At 48.0% G+C, this 16,156-nt stretch overlaps 1 protein-coding gene across 2 annotated transcripts in view; it reads right to left on the minus strand.

Moving 5' to 3' along the window:
• Positions 1–16,156, minus strand: part of FAM81A (family with sequence similarity 81 member A) — a 73,745-nt gene that overhangs the window by 16,882 nt on the left and 40,707 nt on the right. For both annotated transcript variants that reach the window (XM_030190408.1, XM_030190407.1), the window contains exon 6: positions 2,821–2,927. In XM_030190408.1, the coding sequence (XP_030046268.1) occupies positions 2,821–2,927 (107 nt within the window). The remainder of the gene's footprint in view (positions 1–2,820; positions 2,928–16,156) is intronic.

Raw genomic sequence — 16,156 nt, forward strand, 5'->3', positions numbered from 1 at the left:
TAGATTTGGATTTATTTTATAGAAATTACAATTCAACAGTTGCTATCACTGATTTGACTGCTATGGTGGGGAGATGGGTCAAAGGCACCACATCAGACACAACAAAGCAAACTAAGGCAATATCTCTGTAGGTGAGTATTTTTCAAGACCAGAACATTACATCAATCAGTCAGAATACTAAGAGGAAATTTTAAAACAATCCAGGAACATAAAGTATCTTCATTTCAAAAGTCTTGACAGCAATGAGAAAGGACTTAAAGATCTGGGTTTCCTATCACATTATAAGCCACAAAATTATACTGCTTTGTCAGCTTCTGATCACCCACTCTGCTCTCACGCTGTTCCCCCTACACCCATCTCATCTTCCCTTTACCCATCTCTCTTTCCTCCTTTATCTCCCCCTTTTCAAATCTACATTCATCTCTTTTCTCCCGTCATCTTCCCTTCTCTCCCCCCCCCCCCCCTTCACAACATTCTATGTTTCCCTTCTTTTTTCTTGTCACACACTCTCTCTCTCCCACTTCATCCTTTCTGGCACTCACTCCCTCAAACCCTCCCTGACACATTCACTCTCCCTCCTGGCACACTCGCTCCCCCCTCCCCTGGTCCAGCATCTTTCCCTCTCCCTCCCCCTACCAGGCCAGCATCTTGCCATCTTCCTCCTACTCCCCCACCACCACCATCATCAGGGTCCAGCATCTCACCCTTTCAAAACTAGCCTTCCTGCCAGCACCCTAAACCTTTGCACTCTCCACCAGTCACTGACGTCTCTGCCACATCCCTTCCCTCAGGTGTGCATTTCCTAGGCAATTTTCATAAGCCATTTATCCACATAATTACGGATGACTTCTGACAACTGTCTGAAAATTGTCCAGACTTTACCCTGCAAAAGGTGCATGCAGGGATCAACTTTGGTACTTTCAGCAGTGTAAAAATAAGGCATATAGGTCAAGAGAGTGAAACAACACATAAAAACAATAACTATTTTCAAATCTATGCACATTGCTTTCAAATGAAAAAGTATCTACAAGAAATGTAGGTACAAATCTCTGTGGGTACTTTATCACAAGCTATTTTCAAAAGGGAATGCAGTCATGGCCAAAAGTTTGTGACTACTATCATTTTCACAATTTATGACAGATATTTAACAACGACTCAAGCACACCAGCATCAAATCTTCACAAATGGAGGGAAAATTTACAATATGAAACAAAACATTTCCCCTTATATACACTTTCAAACTAACAATTATTTGTCAGATCTGTCAGAATTTTCAGATACTCAGCCCAAAAATAGCCATTTAGAAGCAGGAAGAATGTAATTCAGATATATTGCAGCTATTCTTCACTGATCCATATTATTAAACTTAAAGATTCTAATCTGCAGCAAAATTTCAAATTTTATCTTCTTGTGCTGTTAAATCAAGTAGCAAGGAGAGAAGTAATGTATTCCAAAACTACCACAGGATGCCTGAGCACACACTGCAGCAGTTTTTAACCTGTGGTAAGTACGCATTAATGCTTACTGCAGCTTAGTAAAAGGGTCTCTTAGATTTTAATTTTGTAGCACCTTGTAAACAAAATACATTATCCAGTTAAGTGAACAAATTAACCAAATAGCATACATTACGTTATCCAATTTGTCTATTTTGCCTAAAACAAAATAATTTAAGGCAGATCACATAATAATATATATTCAGTTTGTATCTTTAACACGGCAGATTTTTTTACTCAACTCAGCATCAAATTTTAATAGATCTGACTCTGTTACAGTCAAGTTACTCAAACAATACTAATACTAAGACATCAATAAACCTCTACTATCACACACAGCTATGACTGCTATTTATTTTTACACTGACAAATAACAAAAGTTTGATCATACCAAAAATTATACCAACAGGAATATTAAAAGGTGACACATACTTTTCATGTCGGAATGCAAAATCTAACATGTAATTGGCTGAAACTGTTAAAAAAAGGAAATATTTAGCCCAAAACCAGGGCCACCGAGAGACAAAGCTGTTAATAGGCCTGCCACTACAGCCCCTCCACCCCCTCCCCAGTCCTCTGGTTGCTGGCCACAGGTCTTTCTTCCTGCCACATCCCACCCATGTGGAAACAGGACAATACTTCACAAGAGGCAGGACGCGGCAAGAAGGACCAGTGGCCAGCAGAGCAGCGCCTCTCTATCACTGCTGCCTGTCATTCAATGACTCCAGGCAAGTAGAGGACCAGGGAGGATTGAAAGGAGGGAAAGAAACTGGATCTCACCTGGGCTGCTGGTGCTGGGCCCTCCTTGAAGGCTGGGACTGGGTAAATCTTACTCCCCCACCCCTCAGTGGCCTTGCCTGAAACAGACTATAGGCCAAAGTAGCCCAAAACAATATAAGTAATCAAGAACCTAGTGTGATACAGTTGAAAACAGCTTGGTCACAAACTTTTGGCCATGACTGTAGATATATCAAAGTGTTATAACAATGAATCCAGCTTTGAAAATTACCCCTTAATATTTTAAGGCTCTTATTTACTAATGCTATTATTCAGCATCAGGCATTAGAAAATAGTGGCTTAAATACATTTTTGTAATTTGTCTTGAATGGATTAGGCATGGCATAAAATTAAGAAATAATTAATACTGATGTTTTTCCCCAAATTATTCTTATCAAGATATCAACTTCTAAAGATATTTATTTTTAGAATGTACAATATACATGCACTCTTAACAAGAAAGAAGAGACTATTTAATAACAATGTGCAAACATGTTCACCAAACTTCATTTGACTGTGGTACAGTTTTCCACTGCTGAAAATTACTCACTTCATATCCAGAAGGTAGAGCTGCTCATTACCTTCTTTCTGTGTGAGCTTCAGTTTTGTTTCCTGATCTGTTGTAGCACTGTCTATTCTACTCAAAAGTTGTGAAATCTGGAAAAGAATTATACGCTTACATCTCCCATGTCTCTTGAATCCTATCATACATCACGTATGGAAGAATTAAACAAAAAAACTAAATAGGATAAAGTCCTACAAAACTTGATAGATCATAAACATAAAACCATTCAAAACAGTCAACACAAGTTAAATATGCTTTCAATTATTTTAATATTTGACAAAAGATCTGAATTACATACTCAGTTATGCCCTTTATAATGAAAGGCCAATAAGTCTTATAATCTAGTTCATTATACATTGGAACATTATGAATAGCTCTTCTGTGATAAGACAACAACCAGGGTCTGAGTTGCAACATCACTCAAATCGAGATCTGGAGTCAAACGCCTCTGGAGGAAATCTCGCACCCATAATGACTTCATTCATTTCAAATTCATGCTATCCTCCTTCCAATCCTCCCTATTCCTCGCTAAACAGGACTATTACACCCAATTGACTAATTCCCTCAGCTCTAACCCTCGTCGTCTCTTTGCCACCCTCAACTCCCTCCTCAAAGTGCCCTCCGCTCCCACTCCCCCCTCACTTTCTCCGCAATCTCTGGCCGACTACTTCCGTGACAAGGTCCAGAAGATCAACCTTGAATTCACCACTAAACCTTCTCCTCCTCCTATAACCCACTCTCTCAACCAACCTACCCAGGCCTCCTTCTCCTCTTTTCCTGCTATCACCGAAGAGGAAACCGCCCATCTCCTCTCCTCCTCGAAATCCACCACCTGTTCCTCAGACCCCATCCCCACCAACTTACTTAACACCGTCACTCCTACTATCACCCCCACCATCTGTCATATCCTCAACCTCTCTCTCTCCACTGCAACTGTCCCAGACACCTTCAAGCATGCCGTGGTTACACCACTCCTCAAAAAACCATCACTTGACCCTACCTGTCCCTCCAACTACCACCCCATTTCCCTCCTACCCTTCCTCTCCAAGATACTTGAACGCGCCATTCACAGCCGCTGCATTGATTTCCTCTCCTCTCATGCCATCCTCGATCCGCTTCAATCCGGCTTTCGCCCCCTACACTCGACAGAAACAGCACTATCTAAAGTCTGCAATGACCTGTTCCTCGCCAAATCTAAAGGTCACTATTCAATCCTCATCCTCCTCGACCTATCCGCCGCTTTTGACACTGTCAATCACAACCTACTTCTCGACACACTGTCCTCCTTTGGGTTCCAGGGCTCTGTCCTCTCCTGGTTCTCCTCTTATCTCTCCCATCGTACCTTCAGAGTGCACTCTCATGGCTCATCCTCCTCCCCTATCCCGCTCTCTGTTGGAGTTCCCCAGGGTTCTGTCCTTGGGCCCCTTCTTTTTTCAATCTACACCTCTTCCTTAGGCTCCCTAATCTCTTCTCATGGTTTCCACTATCATCTTTATGCTGACGACACCCAGCTTTATCTCTCCACACCAGAAATCACTGCGGAAACCCAGGCCAAAGTACTGGCCTGCCTATCCGACATTGCTGCCTGGATGTCCAACCGTCACCTGAAACTAAACATGGCCAAGACGGAACTTATTGTGTTCCCACCCAAACCCACTTCTCCTCTCCCTTCACTCTCTATCTCAATTGATAACACCCTCATCGTCCCTGTCTCATCTGCCCGCAACCTTGGTGTCATCTTCGACTCCTCCCTCTCCTTCTCTGCGCATATCCAGCAGATAGCCAAGACCTGTCGCTTCTTCCTCTATAACATTAGCAAAATTCGCCCCCTCCTCTCCGAGCACACCACTCGAACTCTCATCCACTCTCTCATTACCTCTCGCCTTGACTACTGCAACCTACTCCTCACCGGCCTCCCACTTAGCCATCTATCCCCCCTTCAGTCCATCCAGAACTCGGCCGCACGTCTTATCTTCCGCCTCAACCGATATACTCATATCACCCCTCTCCTCAAGTCACTTCACTGGCTTCCGATCAGATACCGCATACAGTTCAAGCTTCTCCTACTCACCTACAAATGCACTCGATCTGCAGCCCCTCCTTATCTCTCTACTCTCATCTCCCCTTATGTCCCCACCCGTAACCTCCGCTCTCTTGACAAATCCCTCCTTTCAGTACCCTTCTCCACCACCGCCAACTCTAGGCTTCGCCCTTTCTGCCTCACTTCACCCCATGCTTGGAACAAACTCCCTGAGCCCATACGCCGGGCCCCCTCCCTACCCATCTTCAAATCATTGCTCAAAGCCCACTTCTTCAATGTCGCCTTCGGCACCTAATCACTACACCTTTTCTCAGGAAATCTAAACTACCCCAACTTGACATTTCGTCCTTTAGATTGTAAGCTCTTCTGTGCAGGGACTGTCCTTATTTGTTAATTTGTACAGCGCTGCGTAACCCTAGTAGCGCTCTAGAAATGTTAAGTAGTAGTAGTAGTAGTAGTAGTAGAGTCAAATATTAAAAATAAAAAAAAAACATACCTTATTCTATGGTGCAAAGCAAAACCCAGGGTGTTTACATATGTACTGCTACAGGGCAAATTTCAGACTCTCTGCATAAATCTGCAGGTACTTTTTTTTTTTACCCTCCACGCTTTATACCGATGTTCAAAAGGAAATGATTTTTCCCAAAAAAATCAACACAGGAAAAGTATGTACACAAATCTGCCTCGTGTAAACTTAAAATGCATACTTTTGAAATTGTAAAAGTATGTGCATTAAGTGCCACCTCTGCCCTCACCCCCCCCTCACAGCAATGCCTCCGCTATGTGTGCATAAGTTTATGGGGTCCTTTTACTAAGGTGCGTTAATGATTACCATGCACTAAATGGTAAGACGCCCATTATATTCCTATGGGTGTCTTATTTAGCGCATGCTAATCACTAGTGTGCACTAAATCTGTTAGTGCACCTTAGTAAAAGGACGTCTATGTGGGTAATGGTATTATGCTTACCATGACCTCTGCCGAAGAAACAGATCATGGCTCTTATTGGCCTGAAATCCTTTAAGCTGAGCTTAATGGCACTCTTTAAAGTTCTGTTCTCAAAGAATCTGAAGATGAGTGTCCATTTAAAAATGGATTTTATTTATTTATCAAGTATTTAAAACCCTCCAATCCAGGAAAAGCAAAGATACTTAACTATAGCAGGTATTCTTCAAGGACAGCAGGTTGTATATTTTCACATCTGGGTACTGTGACACCGCGTTGCCCGGTCCAGAGCTCGTATCAAGCTTTTCATGGAGCTCGACACGCTCCAGTGCACGAGTGCCTTCCCGCCTGCCGCGCAGACTCAGGAGCAACAGTACAATACTATAGAATAGAAGACAACACCAAGGGGAGGTGGGAAGGTATGTGAGAATATATAGCCTGCTGTCTTCAAAGAATACCTACTACAGGTAAGTATCTTCGCTTTCTCCGAGGACAAGCAGGCTAATATTCTCACAATTGGGGAATCGCTAGCTACCAGGCTCACTGGAAATAACCAAAGACTAATTGCACCTCACAATAGCGAGGCCAGAACATAGATAAACCTGAATACACATACAAATCGTCGAAAGTGTAGCCTGGGACAAAATAAAAAACGGGCCTAGGCGGGTGGAGTCAGATTCCAGAACCCAAATTAAGACAGTATTACTATCACATCCAAAGAAATTGATACATGGGCATTCTGCTGCAAGCATGCTATCAAAAGGAGGAAAAAGATGCGAATGCATGGAGCGAATACACAGCAGCCTAGCAAAACTCCCCAAAAGAGACTAAGACTTAGCCATGGCGTTGACACTACCAGACTGAAGAAGACTGTTCTGGTCAGCCAAGCCTAGGCGTAAAGAACGCAAAAGAATGAGGTAGCTAAACCAATACTGAACATTCCCCAGTGGTGATTCACATCATATGGGGAGGAAAGGAAACAAAAAGGGAGAAACCCGTGGCATACAGGCCATCTCAGGCCAGACTCGCTTGCAGGCCCAGCAGTGCAGTCCATGCATGCTAGGGGCAAGATACTACAGGAAGGATGGTAGCAAGATAAGTATGTAGAGAGAACATCGAAACAAACCGGGGCAGGAACCTAGGGTGCATGCAGAGAACCACTCCATCCCGAAGAAAGATCAGTACCGCTACCAGGGCCAAAGGTCATAGGACATCAAAAACCACAGGAAACAGCCACCAGAAAACAAGTCTGTCCAGAATGCAAACAGGACAGGGAATAGAAGCATGACAAAAGCAACACTTATGAAGAGAGGAGACCCTTACAGTATGTTCCAGTATATATATATATATATATATATATATATATATATATATATACGAAGGTGTGACTAGGGCTGTGACGAAAGCAAATTTCTGAAGAAGTGAAGTAGTAGAGACTGCAAAAAGATAGTTAAATCTCCTACACAAAAGTAGAAAGCACTGAATAAACAGAGGCAACCCCCCCCCCCCCACCCCACCAGCAAGGTGGGTGAGACCAGGCTGATAGAGATGCAGAAGGGATGCCTATTGGACAGCCAACCAATTCCACTGAAAGAGAAAATTGTTCCAAAGGGAAGCTAGCCAAAAAGCCAGCAAAGGATGTGAAGACGGAAAGAAGCCAATGGAAAACCTCAAATGTCTAGACCATGAGGCAAAAACCGGAGGAGTGGAAGTAGAAGAAACTTCTTCCCTTTCCCTTCTGCGTCCCCATGGCCCACAGTACTCTGAAGAAGAGCTCCCAAATAAGAGAAAGGCCCTTCTGCAGGCCCATACATTCGACTCCTTCTTCTTATGGAGGTCAAAGGTTGCGGATCTACTCCTGATACTCCCTTGCATCAACGAACATCGAGGGTTTTTTTTTTTTTGCTTAAAAAAAACCCAAAACAAACAAACAAAAAAAAACTTAACACAAACCAGTACCAGAGTATTTCTAGGAGCATTCTTTCCTTCTAGGCAATCATTGCCTCTGCTCTCAGAATATATTTTTGCATGGGCATTCTCGTTGCTTTCGCATGGGGACTATCTACGCCCTGTCTTGCATCTACCTTTTGGCTTGCAGCTGCTCCTGCAATCTTCACCGTGTGTCTAGTGGTTTTGGCACCACCTCTGTGCTGGCTGTTGGTCCATGTGTTTTATTCTTCTCTTTAGTTGGTTCCTGCAGAGCATGCCGACACCCAGTTCTCTGAACTCCTTACGGAGCACTTGTTGTATGTTACATTTCTTTGCTTATTCTTCTCCTGTACAGAATAGACCTTCTTGTCTTTGTCACTTGGGCTAGTCCCATGAGCAGGTCACCTCGGCGGCTGTTGCGGTTGTTTGTCCACATGACCTTTATTGTTTGGGTACATGGCTTGTTTGTTTTCTCATTTCATCGTGTATTAACGGTGGCTACATCCCACTTAGTATGGGAAGCTCCTTATTTGGCCTTCCCTTTTTTCTGTGTTTGCTTCCCAGGGGGACAGCTCTCCCCCTAGTCTCTCTCTCCTTTCTGGACCTAGAGATGACCTGACACACACTCTCAACAGTTGTGGTGGATTCCTATTTAGTTTCTTTGTACTCATAAACACAGACATTCAAGTTGCACTGTACAACTTTCATCACCAACTGTCCGGCTTCCGCCTTTGATGTCAGGAGTCTACTCGGATGTGGCTGTGGGCCTTTGGTGTCAGGAAACTACCCAGATGTGGCTGTGGGCTCTCCATTTCGGCATGCCCCTAGAAGACTCTCCTTTCACTGATATATCAGATAGTCTAGCTGCCTGACTGTACCAGGTATTCCACCTGCACTAGTGGGCTCATCACAGGGGCATTGCTTGTGGGCCTAGCAATAAGTGGTGGTAAGGGCTAATGCACTAATGGCTACACACTAATGGCCATTAGGAAAATTGAATTTGTGGCTATTTTACTGCCACGCTAAAAGTGGCCTCGGCATGCAGAAAACAGCGCAGGCCACTTTTTAGCGCAGCTTAGTAAATGGGCCCCTTTGTATTTTAGAAAAGGCATTGCGTTAGCAGAGCTTTTTCTAAAATACTGCTGGAACAGAGCACGTCCCAGGTTGGACATCTGATTTCCAATCTCTATGTTCTATATAAAATGGGCTCATAGTTGGCACAATTCTATAAAGAAGATGCTAACATTTATGCACCAATTATGCATATAAATATTTAGAATGCTATCATACATGCACGTATGTGTGCAAATATGTACATATATGGCAAAATTCCACCTAAGCACTATACTGTAAATTCCTACCTCTCTTAATACCCTTGGTGTTAAAAGATACGCATGATCACGAGATGTGTGTGCATCTTAATTGTTTCATGCGCCACTTAAAGAACTATTCTATAAAAAGACAAACAACTCTGAGTACTGTTTAAAGAATAGCATTCTGCGTCAATTATTTTTCAGTGCCATAATTACTGAATCTAGTCCATGGCGTTTAGCTGACGGGTGAGTATACACGTGGGTGCAGTATGGGCACATGTAAGTGACTGTGCCTAAGAGTATGCATGTGTACTTCCCCCATTATACTGGTATTCTAGAAAGGAAAGTAGGCTCCTATCAGGTGCTCGTTATAGAATTACCCTCTACGTGGATAAATACAGTAACAATTAGTATTTCTGAGTCACTGAATATTTATTTTATTAGGTCCATTATGTATAATAGTCCTAGAGTTCTGCTCCAGCTTCTTTTGCTCTGTAAGCCGCTTAGAACTGAGAGGCCATAGCAGCACATAAGACTACTGTAAGCCAGTTTGAGCCCCCATCCTGTGGGAAAAAGTGGGGTAAAAATGTGATAAATAAATAAAGCGAATGCTACATACCTGTAGAAGGTATTCTCCGAGGACAGCAGGCTGATTGTTCTCACTGATGGGTTGACGTCCTCGGCAGCCCCCTCCATCGGAAAGTTTACTAGCAAAGGCCTTTGCTAGTCCTCGCGCGCCCATGCGCACCGCGCATGCGCGGCCGTCTTCCCGCCCGAAACCGGCTCGAGCCGGCCAGTCCAGTATGTAGCAAGACAATACACTTCAAGGGAAGACTCAACTCCAAAGGGGAGGCGGGCGGGTTTGTGAGAACAATCAGCCTGCTATCCTCGGAGAATACCTTCTACAGGTATGTAGCATTCGCTTTCTCCGAGGACAAGCAGGCTGCTTGTTCTCACTGATGGGGTATCCCTAGCCCCCAGGCTCACTCAAAACAACAACCATGGTCAATTGGGCCTCGCAACGGCGAGGACATAACTGAGATTGACCTGAAAAAATTTACCAACTAACTGAGAGTGCAGCCTGGAACAGAACAAACAGGGCCCTCGGGGGGTGGAGTTGGATCCTAAAGCCCAAACAAGTTCTGAAGAACTGACTGCCCGAACCGACTGTCGCGTCGGGTATCCTGCTGCAGGCAGTAATGAGATGTGAATGTGTGGACAGATGACCACGTCGCAGCTTTGCAAATGTCTTCAATGGAGGCTGACTTCAAGTGGGCTACCGACGCAGCCATGGCTCTAACATTATGAGCCGTGACATGACCCTCAAGAGCCAGCCCCGCCTGGGCGTAAGTGAAGGAAATGCAATCTGCTAGCCAATTGGATATGGTGCGTTTCCCTACAGCCACTCCCCTCCTATTGGGATCAAAAGAAACAAACAATTGGGCGGACTGTCTGTGGGGCTGTGTCCGCTCCAGGTAGAAGGCCAATGCTCTCTTGCAGTCCAATGTGTGCAGCTGACGTTCAGCAGGGCAGGAATGAGGACGGGGAAAGAATGTTGGCAAGACAATTGACTGGTTCAGATGGAACTCCGACACGACCTTTGGCAGGAACTTAGGGTGAGTGCGGAGGACTACTCTGTTATGATGAAATTTTGTGTAAGGAGCCTGGGCTACCAGGGCCTGAAGCTCACTGACTCTACGAGCTGAAGTAACTGCCACCAAGAAAATGACCTTCCAAGTCAAGTACTTCAGATGGCAGGAATTCAGTGGCTCGAAAGGAGGTTTCATCAGCTGGGTGAGAACGACATTGAGATCCCATGACACTGTAGGAGGCTTGACAGGGGGCTTTGACAAAAGCAAGCCTCTCATGAAGCGAACAACTAAAGGCTGTCCTGAGATCGGCTTACCTTCCACATGATAATGGTAAGCACTGATTGCACTAAGGTGAACCCTTACAGAGTTGGTCTTGAGACCAGACTCAAACAAGTGCAGAAGGTATTCAAGCAGGGTCTGTGTAGGACAAGAGCGAGGATCTAGGGCCTTGCTGTCACACCAGACGGCAAACCTCCTCCAATGGAAGAAGTAACTTCTCTTAGTGGAATCTTTCCTGGAAGCAAGCAAGATGCGGGAGACACCCTCTGACAGACCCAAAGAGGCAAAGTCTACGCCCTCAACATCCAGGCCGTAAGAGCCAGCGACTGGAGGCTGGGATGCAGAAGTGCCCCTTCGTCCTGTGTGATGAGGGTCGGAAAACACTCCAATCTCCACGGTTCTTCGGAGGACAACTCCAGAAGAAGAGGGAACCAGATCTGACGCGGCCAAAAAGGAGCAATCAGAATCATGGTGCCTTGGTCTTGCTTGAGTTTCAACAAAGTCTTCCCCACCAGAGGTATGGGAGGATAAGCATACAGCAGACCCTCCCCCCAGTCCAGGAGGAAGGCATCCGATGCCAGTCTGCCGGGGGCCTGAAGCCTGGAACAGAACTGAGGGACTTTGTGGTTCACTCGAGATGCGAAGAGATCTACCAAGGGGGTGCCCCACACCTGGAAGATCTGTCGTACCACACGGGAATTGAGCGACCACTCGTGAGGTTGCATAATCCTGCTCAACCTGTCGGCCAGACTGTTGTTTACGCCTGCCAGATATGTGGCTTGGAGCACCATGTCGTGACGGCGAGCCCAGAGCCACATGCTGATGGCTTCCTGACACAGGGGGCGAGATCCGGTGCCCCCCTGCTTGTTGACATAGTACATGGCAACCTGGTTGTCTGTCTGAATTTGGATAATTTGGTGGGACAGCCGATCTCTGAAAGCCTTCAGAGCGTTCCAGATCGCTCGTAACTCCAGAAGATTGATCTGCAGATCGCGTTCCTGGAGGGACCAGCTTCCTTGGGTGTGAAGCCCATCGACATGAGCTCCCCATCCCAGGAGGGACGCATCCGTGGTCAGCACCTTTTGTGGCTGAAGAATTTGGAAGGGACGTCCCAGAGTCAAATTGGAGCAAATCGTCCACCAATATAGGGATTTGAGAAAACTCGTGGACAGGTGGATCACGTCCTCTAGACCCCCAGCGGCCTGATACCACTGGGAGGCTAGGGTCCATTGAGCAGATCTCATGTGAAGGCGGGCCATGGGAGTCACATGAACTGTGGAGGCCATGTGGCCCAGCAATCTCAACATCTGCCGAGCTGTGATCTGCTGGGACGCTCGCACCCGCGAGACGAGGGACAACAAGTTGTTGGCTCTCGTCTCTGGGAGATAGGCGCGAGCCGTCCGAGAATCCAGCAGAGCTCCTATGAATTCGAGTCTCTGCATTGGGAGAAGATGGGACTTTGGATAATTTATCACAAACCCCAGTAGCTCCAGTAGGCGAATAGTCATCTGCATGGACTGCAGGGCTCCTGCCTCGGATGTGTTCTTCACCAGCCAATCGTCGAGATATGGGAACACATGCACCCCCAGCCTGCGAAGTGCCGCTGCTACTACAGCTAGGCACTTTGTGAACACCCTGGGCGCAGAGGCGAGCCCAAAGGGTAGCACACAGTACTGGAAGTGGCGTGTGCCCAGCTGAAATCGCAGATACTGTCTGTGAGCTGGCAGTATCGGGATGTGAGTGTAGGCATCCTTCAAGTCCAGAGAGCATAGCCAATCATTTTGCTGAATCATGGGGAGGAGGGTGCCCAGGGAAAGCATCCTGAACTTTTCTTTTACGAGATATTTGTTCAGGGCCCTTAGGTCTAGGATGGGACGCATCCCCCCTGTTTTCTTTTCCACAAGGAAGTACCTGGAATAGAATCCCAGCCCTTCCTGCCCGGATGGCACGGGCTCGACCGCATTGGCGCTGAGAAGGGCGGAGAGTTCCTCTGCAAGTACCTGCTTGTGCTGGAAGCTGTAAGACTGAGCTCCCGGTGGACAATTTGGAGGTTTTGAGGCCAAATTGAGGGTGTATCCTTGCCGGACTATTTGCAGAACCCACTGATCGGAGGTTATGAGAGGCCACCTTTGGTGAAAAGCTATCAACCTCCCTCCGACCGGCAGGTCGCCCGGCACTGACACTGGGATGTCGGCTATGCTCTGCTGGAGCCAGTCAAAAGCTCGCCCCTTGCTTTTGCTGGGGAGCCGCGGGGCCTTGCTGAGGCGCACGCTGCTGACGAGAGCGAGCGCGCTGGGGCTTAGCCTGGGCCGCAGGCTGTCGGGAAGGAGGATTGTACCTACGCTTACCAGAAGCATAGGGACCAGTCTTCCTTCCCCCGAAAAATCTTCTACCTGTAGAGGTAGAGGCTGAAGGCTGCCGGCGGGAGAACTTGTCGAATGCGGTGTCCCGCTGGTGGAGAGACTCTACCACCTGCTCGACTTTTTCCCCAAAAATGTTGTCCGCACGGCAAGGCGAGTCCGCAATCCGCTGCTGGAGTCTATTCTCCAGGTCGGCGGCACGCAGCCATGAGAGCCTGCGCATCACCACACCTTGAGCAGCGGCCCTGGACGCAACATCAAAAGTGTCATACACTCCTCTGGCCAGGAATTTTCTGCACGCCTTCAGCTGCCTGACCACCTCCTGAAAAGGCTTGGCTTGCTCAGGGGGAAGAGCATCAACCAAGCCCGCCAACTGCCGCACATTGTTCCGCATGTGTATGCTCGTGTAGAGCTGGTAAGACTGGATCTTGGCCACGAGCATAGAAGAATGGTAGGCCTTCCTCCCAAAGGAGTCTAAGGTTCTAGGGTCTTTGCCCGGGGGCGCCGAAGCATGCTCCCTAGAACTCTTAGCTTTCTTTAGGGCCAAATCCACAACTCCAGAGTCATGAGGCAACTGAGTGCGCATCAGCTCTGGGTCCCCATGGATCCGGTACTGGGACTCGATCTTCTTGGGAATGTGGGGATTACTTAATGGCTTGGTCCAGTTCGCAAGCAATGTCTTTTTCAGGACATGGTGCAAGGGAACAGTGGACGCTTCCTTAGGTGGAGAAGGATAGTCCAGGAGCTCAAACATTTCAGCCCTGGGCTCGTCCTCCACAACCACCGGGAAGGGGATGGCCGTAGACATCTCCCGGACAAAGGAAGCGAAAGACAGACTCTCAGGAGGAGAAAGCTGCCTTTCAGGAGAGGGAGTGGGATCAGAAGGGAGACCCTCAGACTCCTCGTCAGAGAAATATCTGGGGTCTTCTTCGTCCTCCCACGAGGCCTCACCCTCGGTGTCAGACACAAGTTCACGGACCTGTGTCTGCAACCTCGCCCGGCTCGACTCCGTGGAGCCACGTCCACGATGGGGGCGTCGAGAGGTAGACTCCCTCGCCCGCATCGGCGAAGCTCCCTCCGCCAACGTAGTCGGGGAGCCTTCCTGGGAGGTGGCCGCGGTCGGCACCGCACGCGGTACCGACGTCGGGGACCTCAACCTGGGCGATGGACCAGCCGGCGCCACACTCGACGGTACCGGAGGCGCAAGCACCGCCGGTACCGGAGGGGTAGGGCGCAACAGCTCTCCCAGAATCTCTGGGAGAACGGCCCGGAGGCTCTCGTTCAGAGTGGCTGCAGAAAAAGGCTGAGAGGTCGATGCAGGCGTCGACGTCAGAACCTGTTCCGGGCGAGGAGGCTGTTCCGGGCTGTCCAGAGTGGAGCGCATCGACACCTCCTGAACAGAGGGTGAGCGGTCCTCTCGGTGCCGATGCCTGCTGGGTGCCGAATCCCTCGGCGACCCAGAGCTCTCGGTGCCGACATGGGGAGGAGACCGGTGTCGATGCTTCTTCGACTTCTTCCGAAGCATGTCACCGGAGCTCCCCGGCACCGACGAGGACGTAGAATCCATCCGTCGCTTCCTCGGGGCCGAGACCGAAGAGGGTCGATCCCGGGGGGGCTGTACCGCAGGAGCCCTCAGGGTAGGAGGAGACCCACCCGAAGGCTCACCGCCACCAGCAGGGGAATGGACAGCCCTCACCTGCACTCCTGACGATGCACCTCCGTCCGACGACATCAGCAGACGAAGTCTCGGTACCACCGACGTCGATGCAGTCGCCCGATGCCTCAGCGCCGATGCAGAGGTCCGATGCCTCGATGCAGTCGATGGAGCGGCAGCCAAGGAAGATGGTCCGGACGCTGACGACGTCGATGCACTCGATGCCTCCGGTGCCGATGTCGACGAAGAGCCCGAGAACAAAACGTTCCACTGGGCTAATCTCGCTACCTGAGTCCGCCTTTGTAACAGGGAACACAGACTGCAGTTCTGAGGGCGGTGCTGGGCCCCTAGACACTGAAGACACGCAGAGTGCCTATCAGTGAGCGAGATTACCCGGGCGCACTGGGTGCACTTCTTGAAGCCGCTGGAAGGCTTCGATGTCATGGGCGGAAAAATCACGCCGGCGAAATCAAAGGCCGAAATGGCGAAAATTGAAGCACCAAAATTTAAAGGGAGAAAAATCTCGACCGAGGCCAAACTAGGCCTACCCCGACAACGAAAGAAAACTTACGGGGCAAAAGTTGAGAAAATTACGGGAAGGGCAGAAAACCCGAAAGGGTCTTCCGGAACACTTCCGGAGCGCTCCCCGAACTTTTTTAAAGAAAAACAAGGAAAAAACACGTCGAAAAGGACGCGCGAGGTCGACTCTCTGGGGCACGAACGGCGTAACACGACCGTACCGAGCGCGGACGAAAGAAGACTGGCCGGCTCGAGCCGGTTTCGGGCGGGAAGACGGCCGCGCATGCGCGGTGCGCATGGGCGCGCGAGGACTAGCAAAGGCCTTTGCTAGTAAACTTTCCGATGGAGGGGGCTGCCGAGGACGTCAACCCATCAGTGAGAACAAGCAGCCTGCTTGTCCTCGGAGAAATATGTTTATGTTATAATTCTTATTTTAAAAGTTATGAATCCCTTAAAATGCAAAAATAATATGGATTTTAATGTCATTGCCTCACATCATACCCAGTATCATAATATCTGTGCTGTATATGGACACCACTTATCTTCTTTAACAGGAATCAGCAGATCTAAAAGTTAGTTAAAAGCTATTGGGCAATTGTATTTTAACTGGACTACTAAGTTTCATTTTATGAAATAATGTGTGCTCTCCTCAGACTATGGGCCTGAGAAATCAACAGTTTACAACAGTGC

The sequence above is a fragment of the Microcaecilia unicolor genome, chromosome 1, assembly GCF_901765095.1.
Source record: "Microcaecilia unicolor chromosome 1, aMicUni1.1, whole genome shotgun sequence".
NCBI classification, from domain to species: Eukaryota; Metazoa; Chordata; class Amphibia; order Gymnophiona; family Siphonopidae; genus Microcaecilia; species Microcaecilia unicolor.